Here is an 18838-nt window from a genome sequence, read left to right as displayed (position 1 = left end):
TGGTGCAGACAGGGTGAGTTCTGATTGTACTTCACTTTAATTATATCTACTGTAAGTGAAGGCTGTCACATTGCTGCATATGTTTACACTGATGTGTGAATAATATTGCTGCTATGTCCTCACGAGGCAATGTTAATAATGCAGCACCTGCACCTACATTAATATCACGTTTGTCCTGTAAAGCAGGGTTAGGCCCTCAGGACTTTATGCAGGATGGTTTGTGTGCAAACTCATAGGTTCACAAACCTTAAACATGTTGACCAACCAACTTTTGGCCAGGAACCTGTACAAGCACAAGAACCCCCTTGGGCATCTTTTGCACATGTTCTTTGGAATATAGCTGAGCGTTTGGCTGTTCCGGCTATATCTCCGGTTACGGGTTTTCCACAAAATCCTTCTGCATTTATGCAACAACCCCCATGAATGAATGTGCTGTCACACTAAGTCCAGGCTTTGGCTCAGACCTCCGCTGCATTTCAGCATTGTTACAGGCAGACTGGCCTAGGGATGTGAAAACGAATAGATATAGTGTGCCTCCCTCACAATCTACGCTGTTTTCTCTGACGTCCTAGAGGATGCTGGGGTCCACATTAGTACCATGGGGTATAGACGGGTCCACTAGGAGCCACTGCCACTTTAAGTGTTTGAGAGTATGGGCTGGCTCCTCCCTCTATGCCACTCCTACCAGACTCAGTTTAGAAAATGTGCCCGGAGGAGCCGGTCACAGCTAGGGGAGCTCCTAGAGCTTCTTTAGTTAATTTTTTTTTCTAAGAGTTAGTTTAGGCACTGGGAGGCTGCTGGCAATAGCCTCCCTGCTTCGTGGGACTAAGGGGGAGAGTGTAGTGTCCGCCCTGAGGGGTCTGAGCTACTATCTCCGCTGACAGGACACTGAGTTCCTGAGTGTGCTGATCGTTAGCCGCTCCAGGTGACCGCTCACTCCCGCAGCATGCCGCCACCCCCTTACAGAGCCAGATGATTTCAGGGGCGAGTGAGTCACCGGCGCCCCTGGCAAGCTGGGAGCCGGTGTGAAGATGGCAGCAACAGGGTAGGGAGCGCAGTACTAACTGCGCTCCGGGGCTCAGCGGTACATAGTGCGCCTACAACCTACACTGGCCAGCAAGCCTGTCAGGGTCCCCGGATCACTGCCAGCAGACATCCTCAGGCCAGTATAATAAAATGAAGAACGGGAAGCAACGCCATGTTTGGGGGGCGGAGTTTCTCCTCAGAGCGGACCCAGCAGCGTTCAGCACCATTTTCCTGCCTGCAGTTCCCGTATACAGACGCTGACAGGGAGAGCTGTACCTCCAAGCAATTCCAGCTATCCTGTGCGGTACCAGGGGTTTTAGAAGGGGTGGTGTGGGGGGGGGGGGGGTGTAAAGTCTGTGTAGTCTATTAAGGTACACAGATAGCGCTGATAGTTTTATTAGCTCTACCTCAGAAAGCGCTGTGTGTGGTTTGGCTCCAATGTCTGTGTCTCTCTGTGGCATACTTGGGGGGGGAAACTGTGTCTGACATCTCTGTGCGTGTGTGTGTGTGTGTGTGTGTGTGTGTGTGTGTGTGTGTGTGTGTGTGTGTGTGTGTGTGTGTGTGTGTGTGTTTAATATCTCCCATAGCCATGTCTAGGGACTCTCTCTCATATGCTGCAGAAGGTGTTTCCTCTCAGGAGGAATTCATTCCATGTACACAGGAATTTAATGCTTTGTCTCAAATCCCTATTGTTGATCCTGAGTGGTTATCCTCTATCAAAGGAATGATCTCTCAGATCTCTACTAGGGTAGCTAATACTGAGACTGAAACGCAGATGTTGAAGAAGTCTATGGTAGTTTGGTTAGGTTCTGTTCCTATTCCTGCAAAATCCCCTAGCATGTTCCCACAAAAACGTGCACTTGCCCAAATTATGCAAGATGACATGGATACCGACTCTGATACTGCAGACGGTGATGGGGATGTGCTGAGGGAGACTGCATCCCTTGCTAAGGGCGTGCAGCTCATGATTGAGGCCATTAGAAATTTGTTACACTTTACTGACACGCCACCTGAGCAGGTTGAGGAGGCTTACTTCACTGACAATAAGAAAGCCTCGCTAACCCTCCCTACGTCTAAAGAATTAAACGCTATATTTGAAAAATCCTGGGAAAACCCGGAGAAAAAAATCAAGATCCCAAAAAGGGTTCTAGTTGCTTTTCCCTTCCCTGGGAAGGATAGGAAAAATGGGAAAACCCACCCATTGTTGACGCATCTGTCTCCAGACTGTCTAAAAAGATGGTTTTACCTGTCCCTGGATCTACTGCGTTAAAAGAACCGGCTGATCGTAAGATTGACACTACGCTCAAATCCATTTACACTGCTTCAGGAGTGGCGGTAAGGATTTCGAAAGCCATAGTAAAGTGGTCAGGCACATTACTAGAGGATTTGGATACAATGGATAGAAGTGACATTGAATTGTTTTTACGTAACATACAGGATTCTGCAGGGTTCGTGGTGGAAACCATGAAGGACCTGGGTACGTTGACTGCGCGGATATCTTCCATGTCATTATCAGCTCGCAGGGGACTCTGGCTACGCCAATGGTCTGCAGACGCGGAGTCCAGGAGAAGTGTGGAGAACCTACCCTACACAGGTCAGGCTCTATTTGGGGAAGCATTGGATGCATGGATTTCCACGGCAACCACGAGTAAGTTACCTTTCCTTCGCTCTGCTACACCTCCTACACAGAAAACGGTTGCTTAGTAGTCCTTTCGGACCGCTGAGGCCAAAAAGTCCAAGCCTCCTACCACCTTCTTTAGAGGTGGTCGTGCGAAATCCAAAAAGCCTGCTCCCACAGGCTCCCAGGAACAGAAACCTGCTTCTGGTTCATCAAAATCCTCAGCATGATGGTGGACCGCACAGCCTGGAGGAAGAGTTGGTGGGTGCGGGCATTTCAGGCACGTCTGGGTGTCGTCCGGCCTGGATCCCTGGGTACAGGATATTATGTCCCAGGGGTACAGATTGGAGTTTCAAGAACTCCCGCCTCACCGATTCTTCAAATCAGGCTTGCCAGCCTAACTGACAGACAGGGCTATCATACAGGAAGCCATTCTAAAATTGGAAAAGTCACAGTTCATTGTTCCAGTTCCACCTCATATGCAAAACAAGGGTTATTATTCAAACCTTTTCGTGTTACCGAAACCGGATGGTTCGTTCAGACCAATTTTGAACTTGAAATCGCAGAACCCTTATCTGAAGGTGTTCAAATTCAAAATGCAGTCTCTCAGGGCAGTGATCTCAGGTCTGGAGGAGGGAGAGTTTCTGGTATCCCTGGATATCAAGGATTCATACCTCCACATTCCGATTTGGCTGTCGCACCAGGCTTATCTCAGATTTGCACTGTTAGACAGTCACTATCAATTTCAGGCGCTGCCATTCGGTCTCTCCACAGCACCGAGGGTGTTCACCAAGGTGATGGCAGAGATGATGGTTCTCCTCTGCAGACAGGGGGTAAACATAATCCCATATCTGGGCGATCTGCTGATAAAGGCATCGTCCAGGAAGACGTTGTTGCAGTCCATTGTTCTCACAACTCATCTGCTCAGGGAACACGGTTGGATCCTGAACCTTCCAAAAAGACATTTGGAGCCGACAAGGAGATTGTCTTTTCTGGGAATGGTCCTCGACACAGAAGTGCAGAGTGTTTCTGCCAGAGAAGAAAGCGTTGGTGATTCAAACAGTGGTCCGATATGTCCTGAAGCCAGCCCGGGTATTGGTTGATCAGTGCATACCCCTTCTGGGGAAGATGGTTGCCTCATAAGTGGCTCTATAGTACGGAAGGTTTCATGCTCGGTCCTACCAACTGGATCTCCTGGACAAGTGGTCGGGATCTCATCTATACATGCACCAGAGAATAAGTCTGCAGCCGAAAGCCAGGATTCACTCCTCTGGTGGCTGCAAATACCTCACCTTCTGGAGGGCCGCAGGTTCGGGATTCAGGACTGGATCCTTCTAACCATGGATGCAAGTCTCCGGGGCTGGGGCGCAGTCACTCAGGGGGAAACTTTCCAAGGAAGGTGGTCAAGCCTGGAATCCAGACTTCCAATAAACATTCTGGAACTAAGAGCCATCTACAACGGTCTTCTCCAATCGGCCCATCTTCTGCGAGATCGAGCCATTCAAGTGCAGTCGGACAATGTAACGACGGTGGCCTACATAAACCGACAGGGCGGAATGAAGAGCAGAGCTGCAATGTCAGAGGTAACCAGAATCATCCTCTGGGTAGCAAAACATGGGTTGACGCTGTAAGCAATCTTCAGTCCGGGAGTAGACAACTGGGAAGCATACTTCCTCAGCAGACACGATCTCCATCCAGGAGAGTGGGGCCTCCATCCGGAGGTGTTCACGGAGGTGACAGATCTTTGGGGTCTACCTCAAATAGACATGATAGCCTCCCGTCTCAACAACAAGCTTCTGAGGTATTGTTCCAGGTAAAGGGACCCGCAAGCTGTGGCAGTGAACGCGCTGGTGTCTCTGTGGGTGTTCCAGTCAGTGTACGTGTTTCCTCCACTTCCACTCATTCCAAAAGTTCTAAAACTCATAAGAAGAACAAGAGTTCAGGCAATCCTCATTTCTCTGGACTGGCTAAGAAGGGCTTGGTACGCGGATCTTCTGGATCTACTGCTAGAAGATCCGAGGCCTCTTCCTCTTCGGCAGGACCTGTTGCAACAGGGGCCGTTCTCTTATCAAGACTTACCGCAGCTACGTTTGACGGCATGGAGGTTGAACTCCAGATCTTAGCTCGGAAGGGCATTCCGAACAAAGTCATTCCTACCCTGATACGGGCTAGGAAAGGAGTAAGGTCTACACATTACCATCGCATTTGGAAAAAGTATGTATGTTGGTGTGAATCCAAGAAGTTTCCTACGGTGGAGTTTCAACTGGGACGGTTTCTCCTCTTCCTGCAGGCAGATGTGGCTATGGGCCTGAGGTTGGGATCCGTAAAGGTCCAGACTTCGGACTTATCCATTTTCTTCCAGAATTAATTGTCTGCCCTCCCTGAGGTTCAGACTTTTTTGGAGGGGGTACTGCACATTCAGCCTCCCTTTGTGCCGCCTACGGCACCCTGGGATCTTAACGTGGTGTTGCATTTCCTCCAATTGGATTGGTTTGAGCCTCTACAGGAGGTTGAAGTCAAGTTTCTCACGTGGAAGGCTGTCACTTTATTGTCTATAGCTTCTGCTACACGTGTGTTGGAGTTGGGGGCTTTGTCCTGTAAAAGTGCCTACTTGATCTTCCATGAAGATAGAGCTGAGCTCCGGACACGTCAGCAGTTCCTTCCGAAGGTTGTGTCGGCTTTTCATATCAATCAACCTCTTGTGGTGTCAGTTGCTACTGAGCCCTCAATTGTTGTAAGGGCTCTGAAAATCTACGTGAAGAGGACTGCTCGTCACAGAAAATCGGACTCTGTTTGTTCTGTATGATCCCAAGAAACTTGGGTGTCCTGCTTCTAAGCAGACGATCTTTTGCTGGATCAGGTTCACTATCCAGTATGCGTATTCTACAGCAGGATTGCCGTGTCCAAAATCTGTTAAGGCCCACTCTATTCGTAAGGTGGGTTCCTCCTTTGGTGTCTGCCCGGGGTGTCTCGGCTTTACAGCTTTGCCGAGCAGCTACTTGGTCGGGGTCGAACGCGTTTGCTAAGTTCTACAAGTTTGATACTTTGGCCTCTGAGGACCTAAAGTTTGTTCAATCGGTTAAGCAGAAGCATTCGCGCACTCCCTCTTGTTCTGGGAGCTTTGGTACATCCCCATGGTACTAATGTGGACCCCAGCATCCTCTAGGACGTAAGTGAAAATAGTATTTCGTAGTCCGTAAAACGCTTCGTTATCCTGCAGTGCTTTATTGGTTCAGTACTGCTTTGTTCTTGGTTAAGTAATATTGTTCAGCCGTAGCTGATTTTTCAAGCTGGTTAGCTTGGTTTGCCTTGTATGTGTGAGCTGGTGTGAATCTCGCCCCACTATCTGTGTAAAATTTCTCTCATAGTTGTCCGTCTCCTCGGGCACAGTTCCTATACTGAGACTGGTAGGAGGGGCATAGAGGGAGGAGCCAGCCCACACACTCAAACTCTTAAAGTGCCAGTGGCTCTAGTGGACCCGTCTATACCCCATGGTACTAATGTGGACCCCAGCATCCTCTATTGACTACGAGAAAAGAATTTACCGGTAGGTAATTAAAATCCTATTTTCAGAACCCGAGGATACTTCAGAAGATGAAGCCAAATCTGCTCTCTCTGAGTCTGCCTCAAAAGAGGAGGAGCACCGCACCTCAGTGAATATACCTGAGTTAATTTGTGCAGTGAATTCCATATTGTAAATGGAAGAAATAGAAGAGCCTATGCTAAGGTCTAAGGCTCCAATTTTTAAACGTCCAAAAACAGTAAAGGCTGAATTTCCAAACTCAGGTCAGTTGACGGAAATTATACAAGAGGCATGGGAAACGCCCAGTAAGAAGTTTAAAGTACCAAAAAAATTCGGCTCTTACTATCCTCTTCCGCCTGTGGACTGTGTTAATAGGGAAGTAGCTCCCAGGGTAGATGCTCACATAGGCCCTCATTCCGAGTTGTTCGCTCGGAGTTTTTCATCGCATCGCAGTGAGAATTCTCTTAGTGCGCATGCGCAATGTTCGCACTGCGACTGCGCCAAGTAACTTTACTATGAAGAAAGTAAGTTTACTCACGGCATTTTCATCGCTCCGACGTTCGCATTGTGATTGACAGGAAATGGGTGTTATTGGGCGGATGCACGGCGTTTTAGGGGCGTGTGGCTGGAAACGCTACCGTTTCCGGAAAAAACGCAGGAGTGGCCGGAGAAACGGTGGGAGTGCCTGGGCGAACGCTGGGTGTGTTTATGACGTCAGCCAGGAACGAAAAGCACTGAACTGATCGCACAGGCAGAGTAAGTCTGAAGCTACTCAGAAACTGCTATCTCGTTTGTAATCGCAATATTGCGCGTACGTCGGTCGCAATTTTAAGAAGCTAAGATTCACTCCCAGTAGGCGGCGGCTTAGCGTGTGTAACTCTGCTACATTCGCCTTGCGAGCGAACAACTCGGAATGAGGGCCATAGTGCGACTGGTGCGCAAATCTACTTTACCTCTGCCTTAAACATCTTTGAATGATGCAACAGACAGAAACATTTATACAGGTAGCTATCTTAAGGCTGTATTTTCCCTAACGTGCAAGTACAAGACCAGCTATGGCCACAGCATGGGTCGCTAAAACCGTGACTGGCTGGGCAGAGGCTTTGTAGAATGATATCTCAGTTAATGGAACAAGAGAACAAGTATCCCGTATACAGTAATAATATAAAGCAAGCAGCTTCCTATATGGAAGAAGCAGCCCTAGATATGGGTATATCAGCTTATCAAGCTTCAGTTTCCTCGTAAGCAGCTCGCAGAGCAGTTTGGGTACGTTCATTGAAGGCTGATACGGTATCCAAAAAGGTATAAAGGGCTAAGGGTAGATCCCTACCCTTTGTCAGAAATATTCTGTTTGGAACAGAATTGGACAACATTTTAATGTCTGAAGCAAACTGTAAAGCAGCGGAGTTTCCTTCAACATCAGCATCAAAACCTAAATTCTCTACTTTACAGTCCTTTTGGCCCCAAGGTACTGCAAAGGGAAAAGCGTATGTCAAACAGTCTCAATCAAATAAAACTGTTAAGACTAAGGCCAAACTGGCTTGGTCAGCCAGACGCCCGACTACTAGCCTGCCGTCAGTGGCAATGAAGGCCAGGGCTCTAGAAAATGGCATACAGAATTTGCTACAATCATGAGTGATAGTACCAGTTCCCTCAGCACGACGAGGACTGGGTTTCTATACAACCCTTTTCCTCCAGAAGCCAAATGCGTCTTACCGGCCCATTCTTGATCTCAAAGCTCTGAAAAAATATATTTAGGTGTCTCAATTCCATATGGAAACATTATAGACCATTATCTTGGCAATTGAGTCACGGGATTTCATGGTGTCCCTGGACATTCATGATGCTTATTTACATGTACCAATAGCACTCTCTCATCAGTGCTATCTCAGGTTTGCTGTCCTCCAGCAACATTTTCAGTTTCAGGCACTACCCTTCGGCTTGCTACAGCTCCATGGGAATTCACCAAAATGTTGGTGGTGATGGCTGCCCACTTTCATTATTGGGGAATAAGGATTTTCCCATATCTGGACAACCTGCTAATCCTGGCACAATCCCAGGAAACCCTCCACTGCCATTTACAAGTGACAATAGCCTGCCTACAAGTTCACAGCTGGCTCATAAATTGGGCAAAGTCCTCAGTCCCATCCCAACGTGTGATGCACCTAGGGGCTGTATTGGATTCCAGTCTTCAGAAAATCTTTCTACCGCTGGATAAAATATCCACAATACAGATGAGAATTTGCGAATTACTACACAGTCGGAGAGTATCCATATTTGCAGGATACGGATACTGGGGTTCAATGGTCTCAGCATCCGACATGGTAGAATACGCCCAGTTCCATTCAAGATCCCTAAAACATCTGATTCTCTCTAGATGGAATGGACAGCATCAGATGATAAAATGTCAGACATTATCCTGGTGGCTACAGACGTTCCACTTGGACAAAGGGTGACCCTTTTGGATCTCAGACTGGGTGCTTCTGACAACGGACGCCAGTCTCCGAGGCTGGGGAGCCGTAATAGGGCAATTCTCTCTCCGGGGCTGTTGGAACAAGGAAGAAAGTTGTCTGCCAATCAATGTCCTGGAACTTTGGTTCATCTACACGGCACTCACCCAGGCAAAAGAAGTGCTTCACTGCAATCCGGTTCAGATTACCTCAATCACCAAGGAGGCACTCGTAGTTGTATGGCTATGAAGGAGGTAAGCCATACATTAAAATGGCCAGAACTTTATCATCCAGCCATGTCCGCAGTTTTCATACCCGGAGTCTTAAATTGAGAAGCGGGCTTCCTCAGCCGGCATGACATTCATGCAGGAAATGGACCCTGCACCCAGAAGTCTTCCAGATTCTGGTAAACAAATGGGGATTGTAGGAAGTGGACCTTATGGCTTCACGTCAGAACAACAAGGTACCAGTATATGGGTCAAAAACAAGGGATCCCGAAGCAATCTTCGTGGATGCCCTGACGGCATGGCACTTGAAACATCGATCCTAATTCAAATGATGCTTAAAGCAAGGAAACCATCCTCAGCTCGCATCTTTTACCGAATATGGCATGCTTATTTTCAGTGTTTCTCTGCCAGAAACTATGACCTACAGTCCTTCAGAGTTTCAAGAATCTTAGCATTCCTTCAAGCTGGAATGGACCGATGTCTCCACCTTCGCTCCCTGAAGGTACAGGTGTCAGCATTAACCATATGGTTCCAAAGGAAAATCATGTTCGCACATTTTTCCAGGGAATCCTTCACATTCAGCGTCCGTTTGTACCTCCAACAGCCCCTTGGGACCTAGGACTGGTTCTAAGGGCGCTTCAAGTTGCTCCATTTGAACCCTTGCAATGGGTGGACCTCAAATGGTTGACAGCTAAAGTTATCTTTCTACTGACAATTGCTTTAGCTAGAAGAGTATCAGATTTAGGGGTACTTATTTAGGGCCTTTCATTTCTGGTATTCCATCCAGACAGAGCAGTTCTCCAACCCAAGTCTGGATATCTTCCTAAGGTGGTCTCAAAATTCCATCTTAATGAAGAAATAGTAATTCCGGCCTTCCAATTGCCGGATCTCTCTGTGGCAGAAGCATCATTTGACGTAGTCCGTGCACTAAGGATCTACGTGGATCATACCAGTGCCATCAGAAGAACAGACATTCTCTTTGTCCTATATGGATTTCACAAGAGAGCATGGCCTGCCAATAAGCAAACATTGCCAAATGGCTTCGGATGACTATCTCATAAGCCTACTCTGAAGCCAATCTCCCTATCGTGGATAATGTCTCTGCCCATTCTACCCGTTAAGTCGATCCTTCATGGGCAGCCCACCATGGTGCCTCATCTGAACAACTCTGTAAGGCAGCCACATGGTCATCCATAAATACATTTGTCAGACATTATGCCTTTGATACCTTTGCCTCTCAGAATGCTGTGTTTATGCGTAGAATTCTCCTGTCAATTCGGGAGCTTCCCTTCCCCTAAATGCTGCTTTGGGACAACCCAATGTATACCCGGTGGATCTACTGTGGACCCTGAAGGAAAAAACAAGAGTTATGGTAGCCTTACCATGGTTAACTCTGTCTCTCCAATGTCCACAGGATACACAAGGAGTCCACCCTGACGCACCTGATTTGAGAATCTCTACACTTACCAATCCCTTCCTTCTGGTATGGACGTGTGTGTGTTTTTCTCGCCTGAACAGATGTTCCTTCTCGCTTTAATCCTGCTGCCTTGGGCTTTGTGAAAAAACTGAATTCCCTGGGCCAGGAGGCAGAGTTATAGGGAGGCTGAACCGAGGCATCCTGGGAGCTCAAAAGTTTAACTTTTTAGTGCCCGATCCTCTCATGCTATCTGCAACCCATTGTATATCCTGTGGACCTCGGAGAAACAGAGTTAACCTTGGTAGGTCTACCATAACTCTTGTTTTTTAATGTCTCTTCATATAACTTGGGCTTTGGAAAGGAAGAACATATTGACACCATTTGTGCTTTCCCCTGCTCAGTAATGTTATACTTTCGAAATTGAGGTTTTTGGGTCTGAAGCACTTAATAGCCCTTTCTCTAACGTCCTAGTGGATGCTGGGGACTCCGTCAGGACCATGGGGAATAGCGGCTCCGCAGGAGACAGGGCACAAAAGTAAAAGCTTTAGGATCAGGTGGTGTGCACTGGCTCCTCCCCCTATGACCCTCCTCCAAGCCTCAGTTAGATTTTTGTGCCCGGCCGAGAAGGGTGCAATCTAGGTGGCTCTCCTAAAGAGCTGCTTAGAGTAAAAGTTTTGTTAGGTTTTTTATTTTCAGTGAGTCCTGCTGGCAACAGGCTCACTGCATCGAGGGACTTAGGGGAGAGAAGTGAACTCACCTGCGTGCAGGATGGATTGGCTTCTTAGGCTACTGGACACCATTAGCTCCAGAGGGAGTCGGAACACAGGTCTCACCCTGGGGTTCGTCCCGGAGCTGCGCCGCCGACCCCCTTGCAGATGCCGAAAAATGAAGAGGTCCAGAAACCGGCGGCAGAAGACTTTTCAGTCTTCATAAGGTAGCGCACAGCACTGCAGCTGTGCGCCATTGTTGTCAGCACACTTCATAACAGCGGTCACTGAGGGTGCAGGGTGCTGGGGGGGGCGCCCTGGGCAGCAATGATAGTACCTTATTCTGGCTAAAAATACATCACATATAGCCCCTGGGGGCTATATGGATGTATTTAACCCCTGCCAGGTCTCAGAAAAACGTGAGAAGAAGCCCGCCGAAAAGGGGGCGGGGCCTATTCTCCTCAGCACACAGCGCCATTTTCCCTCACAGAAATGCTGGTGGGAAGGCTCCCAGGCTCTCCCCTGCACTGCACTACAGAAACAGGGTTAAAACAGAGAGGGGGGGCACTGATTTGGCGATATGACTACATATATTAAAATGCTATAAGGGAAAAGCACTTATATAAAGGTTGTCCCTGTATAATTATAGCGTTTTTGGTGTGTGCTGGCAAACTCTCCCTCTGTCTCCCCAAAGGGCTAGTGGGTCCTGTCCTCTATCAGAGCATTCCCTGTGTGTGTGCTGTGTGTCGGTACGTTTGTGTCGACATGTATGAGGACGATGTTGGGAGGCGGAGCAAATTGCCTGTAATGGTGATGTCACTCTCTAGGGAGTCGACACCGGAATAGATGGCTTATTTAAGGAATTACGTGATAATGTCAACACGCTGCAAGTCGGTTGACGACATGAGACGGCCGGCAAACATATTAGTATCTGTCCAGGCGTCTAAAACACCGTCAGGGACGTTATAATGCCCATTTTACCTCAGTCGGTCGACACAGACACGGACACTGACTCCAGTGTCGACGGTGAAGAAACAAACGTATTTTCCTTTAGGGCCACACGTTACTTGTTAAGGGCAATGAAGGAGGTGTTACATATTTCTGATACTACAAGTACCACAAAAAAGGGTATTATGTGGGGTGTGGAAAAACTACCTATAGTTTTTCCTGAATCAGATAAATTAAATGAAGTGTGTGATGAGGCGCGGGGTTCCCCCGATAGAAAATTATTGGCGGTATACCCTTTCCCGCCAGAAGTTAGGGCGCGTTGGGAAACACCCCTTAGGGTGGATAAGGCGCTCACACGCTTATCAAAACAAGTGGCGGTACCGTCTCCAGATACGGCCGCCCTCAAGGAGCCAGCTGATAGGAGGCTGGAAAATATCCTAAAAAGTATATACACACATACTGGTGTTATACTGCGACCAGCGATCGCCTCAGCCTGGATGTGCAGCGCGGGGGTGGCTTGGTCGGATTCCCTGACTGAAAATATTGATACCCTTGACAGGGACAGTATTTTATTTACTATAGAGCATTTAAAGAATGCATTTCTATATATGCGAGATGCACAGAGGGATATTTGCACTCTGGCATCAAGAGTAAGTGCGATGTCCATATCTGCCAAAAGATGTTTATGGACACGACAGTGGTCAGGTGATGCAGATTCTAAACGGCACAAAGATGTATTGCCGTATAAAGGGGAGGAGTTATTTGGGGTCGGTCCATCGGACCTGGTGGCCACGGCAACTGCTGGGAAATCCACCGTTTTTACCCTAAGTCACATCTATGCAGAAAAAGACACCGTCTTTTCAGCCTCAGTCCTTTCGTCCCCATAAGCATATCTGCCCAGGGATAGAGGAAAGGGAAGAAGACTGCAGCAGGCAGCCCATTCCCAGGAACAGAAGCCTTCCACCGCTTCTGCCAAGTTCTCAGCATGACGCTGGAGCCGTACAGGACCCCTGGATCCTACAAGTAGTATCCCAGGGGTACAGATTGGAAAGTCGAGACGTTTCCCCTCGCAGGTTCCTGAAGTCTGCTTTACCAACGTCTCCCTCCGACAGGGAGGCAGTATTGGAAACAATTCACAAGCTGTATTCCCAGCAGGTGATAATCAAAGTACCCCTCCTACAACAAGGAAAGGGGTATTATTCCACACTATATTGTGGTACTGAAACCAGAAGGCTCGGTGAGACCTATTCCAAATCTGAAATATTTGAACACTTACAAAGGTTCAAATCAAGATGGAGTCACTCAGAGCAGTGATAGCGAACCAGGAAGAAGGGGACTATATGGTGTCCCGGGACATCAGGGATGCTTACCTCCATGTCCCAATTTGCCCTTCTCACCAAGGGTATCTCAGGTTCGTGGTACAGAACTGTCACTATCAGTTTCAGACGCTGCCGTTTGGATTGTCCACGGCACTCCGGGTCTTTACCAAGGTAATGCCCGAAATGATGATTCTTCTTCGAAGAAAATGGACGACCTCCTGATAAGAGCAAGGTCCAGAGAACAGTTGGAGGTCGGAGTAGCACTATCTCAAGTAGTTCTACGACAGCACGGGTGGATTCTAAATGTTCCAAAACCGCAGTTGTTTCCGACGACACGTCTGCTGTTCCTAGGGATGATTCTGGACACAATCCAGAAAAAGGTGTTTCTCCCGGAGGAGAAAGCCAGGGAGTTATCCGAGCTAGTCAGGAACCTCCTAAAACCAGGAAAAGTGTCAGTGCATCATTGCACAAGAGTCCTGGGAAAAATGGTGGCTTATTACGAAGCGATTCCATTCGGCAGATTCCACGCAAGAACTTTTCAGTGGGATCTGCTGGACAAATGGTCCGGATCGCATCTTCAGATGCATCAGCGGATAACCCTATCTCCAAGGACAAGGGTGTCTCTCCTGTGGTGGTTACAGAGTGCTCATCTTCTAGAGGGCCGCAGATTCGGCATTCAGGATTGGATGCTGGTGACCACGGAGGCCAGCCTGAGAGGCTGGGGAGCAGTCACACAGGGAAAAAATTTCCAGGGAGTGTGATCAAGTCTGGAGACTTTTCTCCACATAAATATACTGGAGCTAAGGGCAATTTATAATGCTCTAAGCTTAGCAAGACCTCTGCTTCAAGGTCAGCCGGTATTGATCCAGTGGGACAACATCACGGCAGTCGCCCACGTAAACAGACAGGGCGGCACAAGAAGCAGGAGGGCAATGGCAAAAACTGCAAGGATTTTTAGCTGGGCGGAAAATCATGTGATAGCACTGTCAGCAGTGTTCATTCCGGGAGTGGACAACTGGGAAGCAGACTTCCTCAGCAGGCACGACCTCCACCCGGGAGAGTGGGGACTTCATCGGGAAGTTTTCCACATGATTGTGAACCGTTGGGAAAGACCAAAGGTGTACATGATGGCGTCCCGCCTGAACAAAAAACTGGACAGGTATTGCGCCAGGTCAAGAGACTTTCAGGCAATAGCTGTGGACGTTCTGGTAACACCGTGGGCGTACCAGTCGGTGTATGTGTTTCCTCCTCTGCTTCTCATACCCAAGGTATTGAGAATTATAAGACGTAGAGGAGTAAGAACTATACTCGTGGCTCCGGATTGGCCAAGAAGGACTTGGTACCCGGAACTTCAAGAGATACTCACAGAGGACTCATGACCTCTGCCGCTAAGAAGGGACTTGCTTCAGCACGTACCATGTCTGTTCCAAGACTTACCGCGGCTGCGTTTGACGGCATGGCGGTTGAACGCCGGATCCTAAGGGAAAAAGGCATTCCGGAAGAGGTCATTCCTACCCTGGTCAAAGCCAGGAAGGAGGTGACCGCACAACATTATCACCACATGTGGCAAAAATATGTTGCGTGGTGTGAGGCCAGGAAGGCCCCACGAAGAAATTTCAACTCGGTCGATTCCTGCATTTCCTGCAAACAGGAGTGTCTATGGGCCTCAGATTGGGGTCCATTAAGGTTCAAATTTCAGCCCTGTCGATTTTCTTCCAGAAAGAATTGGCTTCAGTTCCTGAAGTCCAGAAGTTTGTCAAGGGAGTACTGCATATACAACCCCCTTTTGTGCCTCCAGTGGCACTGTGGGATCTCAACGTAGTGCTGGGATTCCTCAAATCACATTGGTTTAAACCGCTCAAATCTGTGGATTTGAAATATCTCACATGGAAAGTGACCATGATGTTGGCCCTGGCCTCGGCCAGGCGAGTGTCAGAATTGGCGGCTTTGTCTCACAAAAGCCCATATCTGATTGTCCATTCGGACAGGGCAGAGCTGCGGACTCGTCCCCAGTTTCTCCCTAAGGTGGTGTCAGCGTTTCACCTGAACCAGCTTATTGTGGTACCTGCGGCTACTAGGGACTTGGAAGACTCCAAGTTGCTGGATGTTGTCAGGGCCCTGAAAATATCGGTTTCCAGGACGGCTGGAGTCAGGAAAACTGACTTGCTGTTATCCTGTATGCACCCAACAAACTGGGTGCTCTTGCTTCTAAGCAGACGATTGCTAGTTGGATGTGTAATACAATTCAGCTTGCACATTCTGTGGCAGGCCTGCCACAGCCAAAATATGTAAATGCCCATTCCACAAGGAAGGTGGGCTCATCCTGGGCGGCTGCCCGAGGGGTCTCGGCATTACAACTCTGCCGAGCAGCTACGTGGTCGGGGGGAGAACACGTTTGTAAAATTCTACAAATTTGATACCCTGGCTAAAGAGGACCTGGAGTTCTCTCATTCGGTGCTGCAGAGTCATCCGCACTCTCCCGCCCGTTTGGGAGCTTTGGTATAATCCCCATGGTCCTGACGGAGTCCCCAGCATCCACTAGGACGTTAGAGAAAATAAGATTTTACTTACCGATAAATCTATTTCTCGTAGTCCGTAGTGGATGCTGGGCGCCCATCCCAAGTGCGGATTGTCTGCAATACTTGTACATAGTTATTGGTACAAAAATCGGGTTATTATTGTTGTGAGCCATCTTTTCAGAGGCTCCGCTGTTATCATGCTGTTAACTGGGTTCAGATCACAGGTTGTACAGTGTGATTGGTGTGGCTGGTATGAGTCTTACCCGGGATTCAAAATCCTTCCTTATTGTGTACGCTCGTCCAGGCACAGTATCCTAACTGAGGCTTGGAGGAGGGTCATAGGGGGAGGAGCCAGTGCACACCACCTGATCCTAAAGCTTTTACTTTTGTGCCCTGTCTCCTGCGGAGCCGCTATTCCCCATGGTCCTGACGGAGTCCCCAGCATCCACTACGGACTACGAGAAATAGATTTATCGGTAAGTAAAATCTTATTTTTTCTTCCAGCCCATAGAAAATGGTATAAAGAAATAGAGGTCTATTCAATTAGCTGAAAAGGGCGTGAGTTGCCATAACACTGCGGTTAGTCTTCCTCATGGTTCGAACTCACTACAGATTCGAAAATGTTTGCACACAGCTCTATAGAGCTTCAAGTCCAGTGGTGCTGCTAAGTGCGGAATACAGCTGCACTCACTCTCAGTTAATTGGATTGAGCCCATAGTGTTAATGAAAGTAGCCTCCTCGTATTGAGCACTACATCAAAAAGCATCTTGAGTCATGAATGTTTAGTTAACAGTATTACCCTGCTATGAGAGTCTGTACCTTAAAAAAAAAAAAAAAAAGTGTTACATAGTATAAAAAATAAAAAATAAAAATCAATCCAAACTAATGTTGTGGAGTCATCTAGTAATGATAAAGTTAACCATTTACAGAATGTCATATTTGTTATTGTGGAATTACCTGTATTAGAGAGCATGCATGACAATCATGCTATAAAAGAAATGTACGATTACAGATTGTTAGAAAAAAGCAGTTTTTGAAGTAGATGTGAATGAGAGGCTGTCATGCTGCTCAGAATTGCCATTAAAATGTGTTTTATAACCTTTATTAAAATCTGCAAAAGATGAGTGGACTGGTAATCTGCAACCTTCAAATGCATAGTTATTAAATTCTCAGAACTGTGTATAGGCATCTACTTTCAGGGATCAATTCATTTAGCAGCAATGGCTGCAAGGTGCCGCCACTGTTTCTTTGCAGCTCAACTTCGCAGATTTCTTCTATCACTCCAGAGAGGCGTGCAGGAAAATGAGCTATGTTGGTGTATCATAATGTTCAGGGATAAACACATCTGAACATAGTGACCGCTCATACCCAGAAATTGAATATGGGTGACAAGTGTTATGTATACGGGTTCAGTATGATTTACAGACGGTCATAATCCAGACAGCCACTTGCCTACAGTCAAAATGCAGAAAGTGTCAAAATTCTGACATTCATTATGCCGACATAGTCAGAATGCCGACATTGGAATTGCCGACGTGAAAATACCGACGTGGGGTTTTTTTTTCTTCCCGAAAGCACTTTTTTTTTCAATGTCGACATGGACACACTTCTAAGTGTTCCGCGTCTCCTCACATTGCTCGCTGTGCTTGCCATGCTTTGGGCACTGTGTCTCGCTCAACTTGGCACACTATTATATTCCCCCTCCCAGGTCCACTGGGATAGTAAAGTATGAACAAGTCTGTTCTTGGCAAAAATTCCTTAAAAACGTATGTCGGCATTTCAGATGTTGTTATTCTGCCTATGTCCACATTTTGACATGTCTGCATTTCAAATTTCGGTATTCTGCCTATGTCGGCATTTTGAACATGTCGACAAAATGAACGTCTGTATTTTACCTGTTGGTCAATGGTTGTCGGGATTATGACCGTTGGTAAATAATCTGTTACCCATGTATATGATGGGAATGTAAAGGTTTACTACACTTCATGAGTTTGTATGTTTTGAAGGCTGGTTGTAGCCATGGGGGCACAAGTTAAACGGTGTTGTTCTATATGTGAATACAACAGTTCTTTACTCTTTAGATCACATAACATTATTAGTACATTCATAAACGTGGACCTGCACGTACGGAAATTTCTTGTTGGTAAATCCCCAGTTGCTACCACTAGTGTAGCTGCACATTCAGTTCTCACAGGTAACATCAGCAAATATTAAAAAAAAAAAAACTTTTCCTCCCATTATGTCAGTTTATTCTTGCTGGAATCTATCTTGATCCTGCATAAATATTTGTATTTTATTATGATATTTAGCCACGACAACACAACTCCTCTGGATATTAATTATATAATTTACCAAAGGCGTAGACAAATTGGTGTGTATATAAAAAACAAACAAACATTGACTTCCCTTTAATATTGTTTTGTTGTTCTAAGCTCAGTCGTGAATTTGACCATTAACATATATTTTTCTTACAGACTTACATGAGCATAGTCCAGAAGGTTTGTTGGTGGAAAGTGAAAACTGCCTCGCCGCAGAAGCAGCTTGCAGCGATGATGATGTATAATATTTATCACAGCTATGATTAAATGTTCAAATTTCATGTGGTCCAGTTATTTTAAACAGTGTCCGCTGTTTTTAAAGTATATGTCTAGAGACATTGTAAACCCACAAGTGTTCTGAATATTCAGTTGGGGGTTTACTCTTCTTTTTTTTTTAAACAGTAATGTATGCAGACACATTTTGGTAATGTGAATAAACAATTTTTGACAAATGCTGAAAAATGTTTATTGAAATCGGTTACAGGACTAATAAAAAAAAAACCTCACAGATTTGGCTCTCGTGCAATCTTATGGTCAATCTAGACATAAAATTTGAGTAATTTTTGCATACTTGGGCTTCACTCCCAATATAAAATACTGTATCAAAAATGTGTCATTTTCAAAAAATTTTTATTGATTCTAGCTCTTATACCAGAGCATAATGATAAATTTACTCACAGTTTTGACATGGATGCACCCTTGTGCATGCACTGCCTGAAACATTGTGACGAGCATCGTAAACAACCACAGCCCACTGAAGAGGGAT

At 46.8% G+C, this 18838-nt stretch overlaps 1 protein-coding gene across 3 annotated transcripts in view; it reads left to right on the top strand.

Annotated features, from left to right (window-relative positions):
- LOC134927811 (uncharacterized) overlaps window positions 1-18524 on the top strand; it is a 245165-nt gene extending 226641 nt beyond the window's left edge. For all 3 annotated transcript variants that reach the window (XM_063922791.1, XM_063922789.1, XM_063922792.1), the window contains one exon: window positions 18229-18524. In XM_063922791.1, coding sequence (XP_063778861.1) covers window positions 18229-18317 — 89 coding nt within the window. In that variant the 3' untranslated portion in view covers window positions 18318-18524. The remainder of the gene's footprint in view (window positions 1-18228) is intronic.
- Window positions 18525-18838: the final 314 nt, after the last annotated feature.

The sequence above is a fragment of the Pseudophryne corroboree genome, chromosome 5 (assembly GCF_028390025.1).
Source record: "Pseudophryne corroboree isolate aPseCor3 chromosome 5, aPseCor3.hap2, whole genome shotgun sequence".
NCBI lineage: Eukaryota > Metazoa > Chordata > Amphibia > Anura > Myobatrachidae > Pseudophryne > Pseudophryne corroboree.
This window is presented reverse-complemented; position numbering and strand designations above follow the sequence as displayed.